The sequence below is a fragment of the Hylobates moloch genome, unplaced genomic scaffold (assembly GCF_009828535.3).
Source record: "Hylobates moloch isolate HMO894 unplaced genomic scaffold, HMol_V3 SCAFFOLD_5, whole genome shotgun sequence".
NCBI lineage: Eukaryota > Metazoa > Chordata > Mammalia > Primates > Hylobatidae > Hylobates > Hylobates moloch.
Window position 1 is genome coordinate 82377139 of NW_026652280.1, and position 16687 is coordinate 82393825.

Consider the following 16687-nt stretch of genomic DNA (forward strand, 5'->3'; position numbering starts at 1 on the left):
CTGTTCTTTTCATGGAAAAATTATAAAGCAGTTTACTTTTGTGTCTCTCAAATTTCACTTCCTAGAAATAACAACACTGTTTAACCGATTTCTTTTAGCTTATTTAGAGAACATGTACACGCCAAAGTCCAATGTAAATTTCATGAGTCACTTGAGGACAAACATATTTAGAGAGTAAACCTTTAAACGGATTTTATAGTCAACAGGTAGAAGTATCTCTGTGAAATAATGATCTCTATGACTACAAAATAACATCTACCTTCTGATCACAAAAGAACTGAGGAAGCTGTTTCCACTATGGATCTATTGCACTGGTGAGTCCAGGCCCATGGATGAGAAATTGATGCAAGGATCAATACAAGCTTAATTTGAATTAATAAAAGGAAATATTTTCTCCCTTTGAACTTATCTCCATAAAGCAATTGTGCCTCCTCTTGGGGGTCACGTTTTCACAATCAATGGCCTTTGAGGAGCTCTTGAGTCAAGTTGGAGGCCTTGGGAGATTTCAGATCCTTCATCTGGTTTTATTCTTCCCTCTCTCATGGTATTAATCCCTCATATACTGCTGGAGAACTTTGCTGCAGCCATTCCTGGTCATCGTTGCTGGGTCCACATCCTGGACAATAATACTGGATCTGATAATGAAACTGGAATCCTTAGTGAAGATGCCCTCCTGAGAATCTCCATCCCACTAGACTCAAACCTGAGGCCAGAGAAGTGTCGTCGCTTCGTCCATCCCCAGTGGCAGCTTCTTCACCTGAATGGGACTATCCACAGCACAAGTGAGGCCGACACAGAACCCTGTGTGGATGGCTGGGTATATGACCAAAGCTACTTCCCTTCGACCATTGTGACTAAGGTAAAGGGTCCTGTTAACCTGTTCTGGATACACAATCTAGGTGTTTAGAAGAACATAAACATGCTTTAAGCCTCTAGTTATTGTGTAGATACTGTAGTCAGCACTCAGCCACTCTTTTGGCAAATAGTGATTGCTTTTTTTTTTTTTTTTTTGAGATAGAGTTTGACTCTTGTTGCCCAGGCTGGAGTGCAATGGTGAGATCTCAGCTCACTGCAACCTCCACCTCCGAGGTTCAAGCAATTCTCCTGCCTAAGCCTCTGAATTAGCTGGGATTACAGACATGCACCACGACACTCAGCTAATTTTTTTTCTTTGTATTTTTAGTAGAGACAGGGTTTCACCATGTTGGCCAGACAGGTCTCAAACTCCTGACTTCAGGTGATCCACCCAAAAGTGCTGGGATTGCAGATGTGAGCCACCATGCCTGGCTACTTATTTTTTAATTGTCAGGCACCTACACTGAATTTGAGGCAATGAACTCAACCAGCTAGATATAAATACATCTATCACAAAACTAGCTTGAAGAGAAGACTAATGATTAGAAAAATATTCTTCTTGGTCACTTGTTCTCAGCCTAAGTTGCAAATTGGAAACATCTGTGTTATTTTAAAAATCTGCCTACTTTGGCTACATGTTACAGAAGCAAATCAGAGTGGATTTCATACTAGCATCAATGGTTTAAAAAATCTCCTTAATGTGTGGCAAAAATTGAGAACCACTGAGGTATGCAGAGCTGAATGAATATAAAGACAGACATTAACATAACCTGGAAGGTTTTGGGTGAGGATTTCCAGAGAAATCCATGCTTAAGCCAAGACTTGAATGGTATAGGTAGGAAAATGTAGTAAAAAGAGGCTAGAGAGTGTGTCCACTGAAAACTGTTGCAGCACGTGAACAATGAGAAGTCAAAAGCTGCTGTGAAGCTATGCTGTATTGGCTTCCTTCTCTTCCAGTGGGACCTGGTATGTGATTATCAGTCACTGAAATCAGTGGTTCAGTTCCTACTTCTGACTGGAATGCTGGTGGGAGGCATCATAGGTGGCCATTTCTCAGACAGGTGAGTGTCTCCAGATCAGGGTTATCACTACTCTGGAGTGTTTTTATCAGCTTACAATTAATTCTTTCACAAAGAAGTGTTATTGAGTTATAATATGCAATTTACACTGTTGGTGCTGCTTTGTTCCCCAGAGAGCTAGATACAGAAATGAATTACAGTGAGTTTAGTGAGTGCCATTTTGTTGCCACAGAGATCTCTGAACAGCGTCTCTGTATAGGATACTGAATACACAAATATCAAGATAGAGAATTCAGCCTCCTTGAAAATACAAATATATGAAATGGTGTGTAGACCTTGGCTAGGGATATTGTGTTAAGTCCCTCCTGGACTCTGTGAGCTAAATGCTTGTGGGCTCCCAGCCTGGTTGTCATTATCATAATTACCCCACTGTAATGAGTAGGTGTATTAGTCTGTTCTCATGCTGCTAATAAAGACATACCTGAGACTGGGTAATTTATAAAGGAGAGAGGTTTAATCAACTCAGAGTTCCACATGGCTTGGGAGGCCTCACAATTTTGGTGGAAGGTGAATGAGGAGCAAATTCATGTCTTGAATGGTGGCAGACAAGAAAGCATGTGCAGGGGAACTCCCCTTTATAAAACCATCAGATCTCATGAGACTTACTCACTACCAGGAGAACATCACGGGAAAAACCAGCCCCCATGATTCAATTACCTCCCACTGGCTCTCTCCCATGACACATGGGGATTATTACAATTCAATGTGAGATTTGGTTGGGGACACAAAGCCAAACCATAACAATATGAATTTTAAAATAATAGTTTTTAGTTCTGTGAAGAATCTCAATGGTAGTTTAATAGGAATAGTATTAAATCTATAAATTGCTTTGGGCATGTATTAGTCCACTCTCGCCCTGCTGTGAAGAACGGCCTGAGGCTGGGTAATTTATAAAGAAAAGAGGTTTAATTGACTCACAGTTCAGCATGACTGGGGAGATCTCAGGAAACTTACAATCATGGTGGAAGGAGAAGTAAACACATTCTTCTTCACATGGTGGCAGGAAAGAGAAGTGGAGGGTGAAGGGGGTAAAAGCCCCTTATAAAACTATCAGATCTCATGAGAACTCACTCACTATAGTGAAACCAGCATGGAAGTAATGCCTTCATGATTCAATTACCTCTCACCAGGTCCCTCTCGTAACACATGGGGATTATGGGAACTACAATTCAAGATGAGATTTGGGTGGGGACACAGCCAAATCATATCAAGGCAGTATAGCCATTTTTATAACATGGACTCTTTCTACCTATGAGCACGGAATGCTTTTCCATTTTTTTTGTGTGTCATCTTTGATTTTTTTTTTTTTTGAGTAGTGTTTTGTAATTCTCCTGTAGAGATCTTTCACCTCCCTAGTTAGCTGTATTCCTAGGTATTTTATTCTTTTGTGGCAATTGCGAATGGGATTGCATTTCTTATTTGGCTCTCAGCTTGACTGTTATTGGTGTATAAGAATGTTAGCAATTTTTGCACATTGATATTCTATCCTGAGACTTGCAGAAGTTGTTTATCAGCTTAAAAAGCTTTTGGGCTGAGACTATGGGGTTTTATAGATACAGTATCATATCATCTGCAAACAGGGATAGTTTGACTTCCTCTCTTCCTATTTGGATGCTCTTTATTTCTTACTCCTGCTTGATTGCCCTAGTTAGGACTTCCAATACTGTGCTGAATTGGAGTGGTGTCTTGTGCCAGTTTACAATAAGATGTTGCTTATTCAATAAGATGTTGGTTGTGGGTTTGGCATACATGGATCTTGCTCTTTTGAGGCATGTTCCTTCAATACCTACTTTATTGAAAGTTTTTAACATGAAACGTTGTTGAATTTTATCAAAAGCCTTTTCTTCATTTATTTAGATAATTGTGTGGTCTTTGTCTTTAGTTGAGTTTATGTGATGAATCACATATATTTATTTACAAATATTGAACCAACCTTGCATCCCAGGGATAAAGCATACTTGATCATGGTGGACAATTTTTCTGATATGCTGCTGGATTTGGTTTGCCAGTATTTTGTTGAGGATTTTTGCATTGATATTCACCAAAGATATTGGCTTGAAGTTTTTGTGGGTTTTTTGTTGTTGTTGTTGTTGTTATTGTTGTTTTTGTAATCTCTGCCAGGTTTTGGTATCAGGATGAAGCTGGCCTAATAGAATGAGTTAGGGAGGAGTCCCTCCTCCTTAATTTTTTGGAATAGTTTCAGCAGGGATGTTGCCAGATCTTCTTTGTACTTCTAGTAGAATTCAGCTGTGATTCTGTTTGGTCCTGGGTGCTTTTTCAATTTATTATTTATTTATTTATTATTATTATTTTGGTTGATAGGCTTGTTGGGTGTTTTTCTGAGGTGATTAGATTTGATTCCTCTTTCTGTCTTTATCGTTTATTGGTTCTCCTAGTACTTTATAGTTTTATTTGCTTTCATTATGGTAACTGCCATCTCTCTACTTCAAGATGTAAGACTCCCTGGAGAATGTTTTTTGCTGTTTCTGTGGTGGTAATTCCTGTAGTTTTTGCTTGTCTGTGAAAGATTTTATAGTTCTTTCATTTCTGAAGCATAGAAGAATTTTTCTGGGTATAATATTCTTTTCTGGCAATTTTTTCTTTCAGGACTTTGGATATATTATCCAATTTTCTCCTGCCCTCCAAGGTTTCCACTCAGAAATTTGCTGTTAGTCTAATAGGAATTCCTTTATATGTGACTCAATGCTTTCTTCTTGTGGCTTTTAGTATTTTTTCTTTATCTTTGCTTTTTTGAAAATTTGACTATAATGTGCCTGCTAGGGGACCTGTTTGAGTTGATGCTATTTGGCATTCTTTGAGCTTCTTGTACCAAGGTATGCATCCTTATCACAAGACTTGGGAAATTTTCAGCTATAATATCATAAAATATCATAAAACATATTTTCTATATATTTTCTATATATCCCTTCCCTTCTTCTAGAATTCTCATAATGCAAATATTTATTCACTTACTGGTGTTTATACATTCTGTAGGCTTTCTTCATTCTTTGTAATTCTTTTTTCTTTCATCTGCCTCTATTATTTTTAGCAAACTGTCTTTAAGCTCAGAAATTACTTCTGCTTGTTCCAGTCTATGGTTAAAGCTGTCAGTTGCATTTTTTTTTTTTTTTACTTCATTCATTGAATATTCAACTGTAGGATTTCTGTTTGGTTCTTTTTTGTATCTATGTCTTTGTTAAATTTTTCATTCAAATAATGTATTGTTTTTGTAATTATATTGAATTGTCTATAGTTTCTTGTATCTCACTGAGTTTCTTTAATATTGTTATTTTGAATTCATTTTCTGGCATTTTGTATATTTCTCTATAATTGGGGCTGGTTACAGGAAAATTATTGTGATCCTTTAAATGTGTCAAATTTCTTTCCTTTGCAATGTTTGATTTGTCTCTACATTGATTTCTTTGGATTGAGTGGAAAGGTTGCCTCTTACAATTTTATGAAGAGATTTCATAAGGAAAGGCTTGTTTGTATGAATGGGTCTTGTATCATCAGTTTTATGGGGTGTGTCAGGCTTTGGTTCTAGGTGGGCACAGTAGTATAGTTTCTGTGTAGTTTCTTCAGCTTTAACCTAGGCTAGTGACATGTGCTAGTGTCTTAGTGGCATAGGCTGCAAGAGTTGGTTATGGTAGTGGTAAGGCTTTGCTGGGGGTCGGCTTGCCAGGCTCTTTCTCAGGTCTGGGGTGCATGCATGCACGTGGTGGTTTGGCCAAGTTAAGCCAAGTTAGACTTATGGTGCTATTATTCTGGCCAGGAGCACATACATAAGGTTGCTCTGCCAGGCTGGTGGCAAGCCTGCCAGTAGTCCCCCACAGGGCTGTTTGTCAGACGTGGGACACAGATACACAGTTTCTTGGCTGGCTTCAAGTTGTATTTGCCAAGAGTGGACCACTGGGCTCTTTCTTAGGCTTGGAATCTGTTTGCATGACTTCTCAGCTTACCTGGGTGTATGTCTTCTAGATGGGGGCCCAGAACTGTTTCTCAGGGCTGGAATCCATGCACAAATCTACTCAGCCAGCCTAGGGTCATGCCTGCCTGCTTGGCTGACCTTGGGTGTGTCTGCTGGGGGTGACCCACAGGGCTGTTCCTGTGGTCTGAGACGTGAGCTTATGGCTGCTGTCTTGGCTGCTTACCAGCCTTGGAGCTAGCTGGCCAGGAGTGGCCTGCAGAGCTATTTCTTGGGCCCAGAACATAGGTGCACAAAGCTCAGCTGGCCTGGGGCATGTTGCTGGGTGTGGCCTAAAGGGTGTTTCTGGCCCAGGACATCAGCTCATAGCAGCACCAATGGTAACTCATCAGCCTGGGGGCTTGCTGTCCAAGAATGTCCTGTAGGAATGTTTTCTCAGACCCAGGACATGGGCACACAGCTACTCAGCCAGCCTGGAGGTGTGAGTGCCAGGGAAGCTTTCAGTTGTTCTGACATCCTGTTTGCAGGTGCAGGGCCACTGGGCATACCAAGGGCTTGTCTGCAGGGGGTGGGGCATCATGGAGCTGTTCTCAGGTTCTAGAAAGAGGTGCATAGGAGCAGGCTTTCCTGGCTGGAAGGCTGTTAGTTGCATAAAGTTTCAGGGCCTTTCCCCCTTGGGGAAGGGCATGCACAGTTTAGCTGGCTCAACAGTGGGTTCGCCCTGGGCAGAATTGCCAGATTGCTTTTCCAGATGAAAATGAGGGTGGTGGGATTGGTTTCTCTGCTTTGTAGGACCAGAGTCACCACTGATTCTGAGCCCAGGCTCTGCACTGCTGGGGTTGTGGTGTTCAGTCACTGATGTGGGCTTCACGGAATGAAGATAGAGTTCCAGTGCTGGAGAGGTGCGGTGGCTACTGGCCCCCAGGGCAGGATGCACTCCAGAGGTGGCTCTGGTCTCAAGATGGTGCCATGCTGCAACAGCTTGACTCATGACGGATAGGCGTGACCTGGGGAATACAAACTTTGTGCTTCTAATCTGGGCAATGCAGTTGGGTAAATTTTCAGCAGCTCTCTTTTGGACTCAGGACTTGTGCAGACTGTGAAATTCTCCTATGGTAAGAACTGTTGCTGTTTGTGGTGGCAATGGAGACTGGTGGGTTCTTCTGCTTAACTTTTCCCCACAATGAGAAATTCCTCATAACTCCAGGCAGATCTGATCCAGATGGGAAAGATGTGGCTACAGAGGCTGGGCACCTCCATGCTGCCCTCCTGGACTTCCAATCACCACAGGTGTGTCTCCACCCCCTCGCTGCATTCCAGTGCTCTCCCTTCCACACTCTAGTGAAATCTTACCTGTTTATTTGTTGCCTTAGTTTTTTCCTCATTAGTGTGTGGGTTGGGGGGAATGAGTGTCAGGAGTCTCTACTTAGCTATCTTGCTGATATCACTCCTCTAGATACTATTTAAATATATTTAGAGTTCCATTTCAAATGTAGAACAGTTCCCAACCCAAAACTTTGTTTGTTAATATTACTGGGCATATACAATAAGCACACCCCATTTAGTCCAAGTTGTCTCCTTTAAGACCTGTCTTTACAAACATCCTGTAAAATGCCAAATTTCCTTTCCCTTTTTGGCCTTCACCTTCTCTCTCTCTTCACTCTTCTTTCTACATATTTTTTCCAGTGAGAAGTTTCTGTACTTTTCTCTGTCTGGGTTGTGGCTCTCCTATATTTTGTTCTAGATGGAACACAGAGGCCTATAAACCCAGATCAACAATGGGAGTCCAAGTTTCTTTATGAGAGCCTCTTAGGCAACCCAACAGAAACTTTGATGCATTGCTCCACTGATGTATCTTATACATAAGTTTAGCCTTGGCCTGCATGGTCTTAGAGACCCAAATACATATTTAGCTCTCTTGTATTTCATATACTAATGTAGACTCTCTACTATGCTGGATTCATATGTCAATGTAGTAGATACTTATTACATATTACAATTTCCAACATTGTAGCTTCTTTTATACAGTATCTGTTGGTATCAGAGGCCTTCTTATTATTAAATGATGAAGTTTTGATTTTGATATTGTTAGTGTATATTATAAACAGGGAGGGTTACTTCTGAGGATATTTCTGTGTCAGTTTAGCTCTTGATCTTTCAGGATTTAAAGTACACAAAATAATGTGTTAAAATATTATCAAATTTTAGAGTGAGCTTTCATTTTCTTAAGTTTTTACCATAAATTATTATTGCTGTCATAATCTAACATGACTCTCTGTTTCTCAGGTTTGGGCGAAGATTGATTCTCAGATGGTGTTTCCTCCAGCTTGCCATCACTGACACCTGTGCTGCCTTCGCTCCCACCTTCCCTGTTTACTGTGTACTACGCTTCTTGTCAGGTTTTTCTTCCATGATCATTATATCAAATAATTCTTTGCTCAGTAAGTCAATAATTGTGATCTTCTCTATTTTATGAGCCTTGAATTTGAACTTGAAATTTCATCTCTATTTGACCTTAAATGCTGTATGGGTTTTCTTTCAGTTACTGAGTGGATAAGGCCTAACTCTAAAGCCCTGGTAGTAATATTGTCATCTGGTGCCCTTAGTACTGGACAGATAATACTGGGAGGCTTGGCTTATGTCTTCCGAGATTGGCAAACCCTGCACGTGGTGGTGTCTGTACCTTTCTTTGTCTTCTTTTTTCTTTCAAGGTAGGAGCTTTCTCTCTCTCTTTGTCTTTGGGGTCCTGGGATGAAAATGAATATTGAATAAGAACATATTGATTTTCTTATTCCCACTTCTGTACCTAGACCCATGTTCTCATCTATTCACTCTGTGCAGCTTGAGAAACAATGGTAAATAGCAATGGCTCTTCTGCCTGGGAGTTGTGACATAAAATTGGAAAAACTTTTATTGTAGATATAGAATGATTCCATCTTTTTTTTACCAAACATATAGATTCAGCTGTTTCAAAAAGAATATCTTTGATTCATTTTTGCCTTGAAATAAATCAAGTTATGGTGATATGTATAATGCTTTTCACTTTTATAGGTGAAATTGGAAGAAACCACAAGTGTATTCATATAACTCTTTGACAATAGTGCAGGACCGTTTCACCAGTACTAAAAGTTGGGCAGACTGAGTGATTTATAGCATGTGTTCAGCACTTCCTCCTCCATTAGATAATTTTAACAAACATTTATTTGTGGCTAATTTCATCTCTACATTTGAAACCAATCTAGGGAAGCATCAGATTCAGTTAGAAATTACTGGAATATTGAGATATTACTATATATTTAACACAGTGAGATGAATTCCGATAGAGAGTAGAGTATAATCCATGTCAGACTCTTCCATTATCTTATTTCATCTTCATAACAACCCAGTAAGGAATATGGCACTGCTGTTTTTGTTTTATTGATGAGGAAACTGAAGCAGATGTAAATGAGTGACTCACTTGCATAGTAAGTTACCAGCATAGCTGGTAGTGGCAGAAGTACTTCCAACCTTCGAGCAGCTTTAACCTTACATAAGTTGAAGACTTATTTTTCTTAAACGATACATATCATGAACATAAATTTGCTAGAACTCACGCCAAACTTTGGAAAGAACTTATGCATGTAGGGACCCTAAAGCTTAAGCTTCACAGACTTCTTTGAAAATTTTCCTGTGATCAAACAAAGAAGTGATTTGTCTCCAAAGTCTGTGTTCCTAAACCATGAAGGTGTACTGCAGGATCATGGTCACATTTTCCTAGCATTTGTCTAATAAAATAGGACTTTCTGTTTTCAATACAACCAAGTGGTGGATAATAAATGGAAGACAAAAGGCATCCATAGCCAATAATCGTATGACTAATAAGAAAGACAGAGATGACTGCACTTGTGTGTTTTTCTTTTATCAGGTGGCTGGTGGAATCTGCTCGGTGGTTGATAATCACCAATAAACTAGATGAGGGCTTAAAGGCACTTAGAAAAGTTGCACAAACAAATGGAATAAAGAATGCTGAAGAAACCCTGAACATAGAGGTGAGTAGGAAAGGGAAGGTGGTTACTGGGTTGAAGGGAAGACATAAGCTGACATCTGCCTTCTCCTTGTTGAGATAGACTAACTGCTTCTAAGAAGGGCAGCTAGCTGAGAACACAAGCTCGGTTCTCATTTTTTCAAGGCCATCTCATATAAAAGCAGCTTTGGGAATTATGTAACTATCTCTTCCTTTAGTTCACTTCCTGATCTGAATCTACAACCTATGCATCCTTGTGGATATACTATACCCCTTTGGGGCCTTATTTTCAAATGTCTTTATTGCTGCATAATTTCCTGGAGGCTCCTTTAATGTTCTTCTTCATTTTTCTTCACACCACTTTCACTCCTGTAATTGCATATCATATATCACACTCAAGAGAAAGGGAACACATTTCTCTTGTCCTACTGAGTGCCGGTTCTCACCACAATGCCTGGGACGATGTTGATAAATGATACATGTTGATTATTGAAGGTTGTGAGATCCACCATGCAGGAGGAGCTGGATGCAGCACAGACCAAAACTACTGTGTGTGACTTGTTCCGCAACCCCAGTATGCGTAAAAGGATCTGTATCCTGGTATTTTTGAGGTAGGCTCCGTATAGTATATGAGGGGCATTAAAAGTGTGATGACATGAATCGCTTTCTTATTTCAAAGGTTACAACAGCAGTGTATGTGTGTGTGTGTGTGTGTGTGTGTGTGTGTGTAGGACTGATTTGTAGATAAAAAATGAAGAAAATACACAGATAACTGCTACATTTGAAGAGAGGCAGAGGGTTATGTAGACTCACACGGACTGGTTACACAATGAGGAGTCAGCCCTATCATCCTATCAATCTCATCATTGGTGATTGATGCTGAGGTAAATTGTGTTGTTTAATTTTCTTTATTTTTTCAATTCTACTTGAAACAAATCTTAGTAATGTGCACAGATTATGAATGTATACAACTCCATGAATATTTTGATACATAAAAAATGTAATCAAGCCAGGTGTGATGGCTCATGCCTGTAATCCCAACACTAGAAGGCTGAGGCAGGTGGATCACCTGAGGTCAGGAGTTCGAGACCAGCCTGGCCAACATGGTGAAACCCCATCTCTACTAAAAAATACAAAAATTAGACAGGAGTGGTGGTGCTCAGCTGTTGTCTCAGCTACTCAGGAGGTTGAGGCATAAGAATTGCTTGAACCTGGGAGGTGAAGGTTGCAGTGAGCCAAGATTGTGCCACTGTACTCCAGCCTGGGTGAAAGAGTGAGACTCTGTCTCAAAAGAAAAAAAAGAAACAAAGAAAAAAGAACATGTAATCAAAATCCAGATGTAGAAAAACCTTGGAAGGCCTCCTTGTGCATCATCTACAGCGATAAAAACTGCCCCTGCCAAAAATAACTTAAGAACAGTTCTGGCTCCATCACCATGAAGGATTATTGCCTGATTTTGACCTTTACAAAATGTAAAAGATAACATGGCTCTGTTTGTCACAGGCTCCTTTTCCTCAACTTTATTCCTTCAAGATTTATCAGTGCTGTTGCTTGTAATAGTAGGTTGTTCTCCTTCCCAGTGTTTCAGTATTCCAATAGATGAATACAGAACAATTTCTTTACCTACTTCATTGTTGGTGGACTTTTGCTTATTTCCAATTGGGGGTGTTCACACAAGGGCTTCTGTAGGCAATTTTGTACATTGTCTCTCGGGGATATGTAAGTACTTACTTTGGTAGTGTCAGTAGGAAATATTTTAAATTCTAAATTTTTGAAAACTTATAAAAAGTGTTACAGGAGAGTGTATGTCCACTTCCAAGCTGAAGACAGTACTATTAAATTATACAGTTTACCTCTTCCTAGGCATATCCTATAGGTGGCTACTTCATTTAATTGCATTGTGCTTTATCACTTTTCCCCTATCCACTACATTACAGACTCTGGCTTCCGAATCCTAGACAGTCAGAGTGGGACAAAAAAGTAGAGATAATGGTCAGAGAAGGACTTACTTGCTTGGAATTGCTATGATCTATGGTGGTTTCTTCTGCCATAACATCTAAAGCTAGCTCTTTTTCGGTGTGATAGATCATTAATGTGGACTAGTTCTCCTTAGATGCTTTCTGGGTATATTGAAGAACCTTTGATTTTATTTCCTATGGTGAAATTGGTGTCGATTTGTTTGCCTGGATTCTGACACTTTTTCTTAGCTCTGGGAAATGAGATATGAACCTCTTTAGTGAGAAACATCCTCCTCAGGCATCCTCTGCATTGAACTGTACCATATTTTTTTGTTTGTTTCTTCTCTTTTCTTTGCGATCAGTATCAACGTGTTATCATTTAAAATAACTTCTTATTATAACTATATAATGTTTTTTATATGCCTGTGGTAACTGCAAAGCAAAAACCTATCATAGATATGCTAAAATTAAAACACAAAGAACCAAAGATACAAGAGAAAACCACAAATAAAAACTGTAAAACTGAAACAAAGGGGTAAAAAGTCTACAAAACAAGTAGAAAACAAGTAACAAAATGGCAGTGTTAAGCCCTTACCTATCAATAATTACCTTAAATGTAAATGGATTAAATTCTGCAATTAAAGACATAGAGTGGTTGAATGGTTATTTTTTGACTTAAAATGGCTCCTGGTCAGCTCTTACTTGGAAAGAGCCCACAGATGGTCTATGAGAGAAACACGTGTATCCCTGCCTCTGTGTCCATACAGTGTGCTTATTCACTCATCATATTCTCCGTATCTGCTCTGACCCCTCAGGAGATAGCCACTGTTTCTCACCTTAAATTTCTTAGAATTGTGTCAGGCACCAGAACGCTGTGCTCCCAGACAGTGCTGCCAGGCACGTAGTCTTTTTGGAGCCTTACTCTCTAGCAAAGGGAAAGTTCTTCATAGTAGCAGCATTGAGGAGAAGAGAGAGAGCACTTACAGCATACTGACAGCTCTCAGAAAAGGAATTATTTCCCTAATTTTCAAGCTTTAATTCTTCTGTGTTCAATTCTTATATACCATTGAGTTTGATGACTGATTCAGGTTAAATTTCCCTGTCATTATCAACTATCTGCTTGGGAACTTGGACAAAAGAATGACTGACAGGAGTCCTGTTCTTATGTAATGTCATGCAATTATTCATGATAGCTCTAAGATCACCATCTTTAAAACAAAGTACTCTACAAATCGTACCGAGCCTTTATTCCTTAACACTGACCAATGACTGCCTGGGCCAATATGGTAATCGACTGCCAGACATAGGCTCTAAACCTTATGACATGTGTCTTTTCTATTTTGTTCACCACAGATTTGCAAACACAATACCTTTTTATGGTACCATGGTCAATCTTCAGCATGTGGGGAGCAATATTTTCCTGTTGCAGGTACTTTATGGAGCTGTCGCTCTCATAGTTCGATGTCTTGCTCTTTTGACACTGAATCATATGGGCCGTCGAATAAGCCAGATATTGTTCATGTTCCTGGTGGGCCTTTCCATTTTGGCCAACACGTTTGTGCCCAAAGGTGAGAGAAGACTGGACTTTGGGGGAAAGAAAATGTCTTCTCTTTGTTCTTCAGGAATTGTATTGGCCACACTTGCCTAAAACCGGGAATAAAGAGGGGTGCCATTTAAAGGCTACATATTCCCTCAAAGCAATATGAGCGTGTAACACAAATTTGGCTAATAATTGAGAAAAGAGCCAGGGGCAGCTCAGATGTGTATTTATCTTCATCAACTCTGGAAGTAGCTGGATAGTGGTGACATTCATTCCTGACAGTTTCTCTAGGAGATCAATTGATCACGTGCCCTTTGGTTAATTACACTTTTGATAACAAGCATGGCATGTCTAGGCCTTGCAATTATATCCCATTTGAGGACACGATATTATTGCTTCCTTTGTGTGGGCTCTGTCTAGGTTCTTCCTCATTACTGTGTCTTCAGTGACCAGTCTACTCACTGATATCCGTGTAGCCACACTTGGGTGTGATGTTAAGTCACCATGACTGCAGCCCTTGATTAGGGGAAACCTTTTTGACTTTAATGAAATAGAAATCCTTTGTTTACAAGCAGAGAAAGAATCTATGGTAGGGACAATAAACTAGGCAGATTAAAAGCCTATTTCACTCCCTGTTAGACTGTTTTATAAGTTAATACAATGATTTTATGTAATGATTAGGGGAAACTTAGTAGGCACTATGCCTTCCCTGCTTCCCAAAACAAGAATGTATTTTAACCGCATAATAGATTGGGGAACTCGATTCCTCTTCCTGAATATTATCAATAATGTATATTTCCTGACTTACATTGAGCACTTTCTATCTTATAAATCTATAATTATCTTTCTTTCTATATTAGGCAGAAAACTTTCTCTGAAACTTTCTTTTAATGCTTTCCAAAATTCTGAATTTATTTTTCCCCAAGCAGAAGTTCCATTTCTTGGTTCCTTATGCCTATTATCATTCTGGATCTAGCCTCTCTACTCTGCCCACTAACAAAGGAGTTTTTTCCTTAGTCTCCTGTGCAATACCAACTCCATGACAATACTGTATCTGTACTAGATTGACTGAGTTATCCAGATTTACCTGGGACTTTCTTGGTTTTATCAATAAAAATTTCACATCACTAAAACCCCTTCATCTCTGGGAAATCTAGGATGCTGGTCCCTTTAAATTCTGCACTTTAATTGTAAAGTTCTCAAGTATAGTGCTGAGTCTCAGACTCCTCAATAATTGTCCACATGATGGTTCTACCTTCTATAGAATGGGCATAGCGAATACTGGACAGAAAAATTAAGAAAAAAATTTCAGCTAGACTCATCGTTTCTTCTCCCTCTCTGAAAAATCTTAGATATACAGAGAGATTTCCTGCATTAATGAAGATAATATTATGCACTTTTTGCCACCTATATTGATAATTCTAAGCTGACAATTTCTCAGCTTATCAACCTCTGGTTGTTCTCTGGCACTATTCAATTTTCTACAGTATTTTTCAAACATGCAAATACTCGATAGGTTGTTTTTAAATTAAGTTTGGTGGATGTTGCTTCCTTCAGCCCAGATATAAGAGTCTCACTGGTCTCTTCCTTTTGCCAGAAATGCAGACCCTGCGTGTGGCTTTGGCATGTCTGGGAATCGGCTGTTCTTCTGCTACTTTTTCCAGTGTTGCTGTTCACTTCATTGAACTCATCCCCACTGTTCTCAGGTATAAGAGATACAGATGCCCCACCTGAGCCCAAAATAAGAATTTCCCACTAAACAGTACTTACTGAGGGAATAAACCTAAGACTTGTTTATTATTTTAAAAGCAATCATTTATAATACTAATAATACACTAACAAAAATTATGGCCAATGTTTATTGCAAGCTGACTTTGCACCATCTATTGTGCTAGGCAGTATTTTAATGCATCATCTCACTAATCTTTTGGACCACTCATCAGGGTAGGTATAATGCGTAACTGTCTGTTTAAAATGATGAAAAAGAGTCTTAACTCACACTGAACCTGATTAAAAACAGCTAGAAAATCATAGAGAAAATCTCAAAAGCAGCTGTTTGCCCATGTACCTAATGATTGTGTTTTATTGTCTTCTGCAGTCAAGTCAAAATAATATGTCACAAATTGCATGTGTAGATTTTTTTCTGATTATCATGTATTATTATTTATCTGTAGGGCAAGAGCTTCAGGAATAGATTTAATGGCTAGTAGGATTGGAGCAGCACTGGCTCCCCTCTTGATGACCTTAACGGTATTTTTTACCACTTTGCCATGGATCATTTATGGAATCTTCCCCATCATTGGTGGCCTTGTTGTCTTCCTCCTACCAGAAACCAAGAATCTGCCTTTGCCTGACACCATCAAGGATGTGGAAAATCAGTGAGTGAATCTTCTAGCCATGTCCTGTGAGAAGCATATATCGTTTCTATATCCGTGATAAGAAATGAAAAACTCCATGTGTATCCTTGAGATTATTGTGAAAGCTTAGCCTTTCCTGAGCTACTTCCACTTGGGCCATTGCCTTTCATTAGCAGCAGGGCCAGCTCTATCCATTGGAGTTGGAACTCCAATCTGAGTTCCAACTCTAGATTACAGAGACACCCTCATTGGTAGTTTTAGTGATAAACAGATAAAAATGAGCTATGTTATGATGGCACATACTACTTTTCCTCATGAAAGACACACACTCATGATGGTATTTAATGATTCTTGGATTCATAGAGCTTGGGATATGGTGGGGAAGGAAATAAAATAGTGAAGGAAGAATGTTCAGAAACATCACAAAGAGTTAAAGATTCTCCTTGAAAAGATAATAAAGGAGATAACTCTTGTTTAGTTGCCTGTGAAATTCAGTCAATCTTGCTGCCATGAGTAATAGAAGATTTGAGGATAGAGAAAATAAGAAACTAGGAAAAAGTATTTTTATTTTTAATTTTAATTTTTCAGTTTTATTTTATTTGTATATTTAAAGATAGGGTCTCCTCTGTCATCCAGTCTGGAGTGCAGTGGTGCAATCACAGCTTACTGAAGCCTCAAGTTCCTGGGCTCAGGTGATTCTCCCACCTCTGCCTCTCGAGTAGCTGGCACACGCCTCTACACATGGCTAAATTTTTGTGTTTTTAGTAGAGATTGGGTTTCACCATGTTGCCCAGGCTGGTCTTGAACTCCTGTGCTCAAGCAATCTCCCTGCCTTGGCCTTTTATTTTGTTTTTAATTGACTCAAAATAATTGCGCATATTTATGCGGAACAGTGTGACGTTTTGATACATAGAAATCATGGTAATTAGCATATCTATAAACTTAAACACATCGTTTTTTGTGGTGAGAA

General features: G+C 39.3%; 1 protein-coding gene across 1 annotated transcript; it reads left to right on the forward strand.

Moving 5' to 3' along the window:
* Nucleotides 1-458: 458 nt before the first annotated feature.
* On the forward strand, nt 459-15742 carry SLC22A10 (solute carrier family 22 member 10). Its single transcript, XM_058438830.1, is given in 10 exon segments — nt 459-519; nt 522-859; nt 1813-1916; nt 8146-8300; nt 8402-8570; nt 9764-9887; nt 10358-10473; nt 13174-13388; nt 14958-15066; nt 15535-15742. Coding segments are annotated over 10 exon segments (1599 nt in total).
* Nucleotides 15743-16687: the final 945 nt, after the last annotated feature.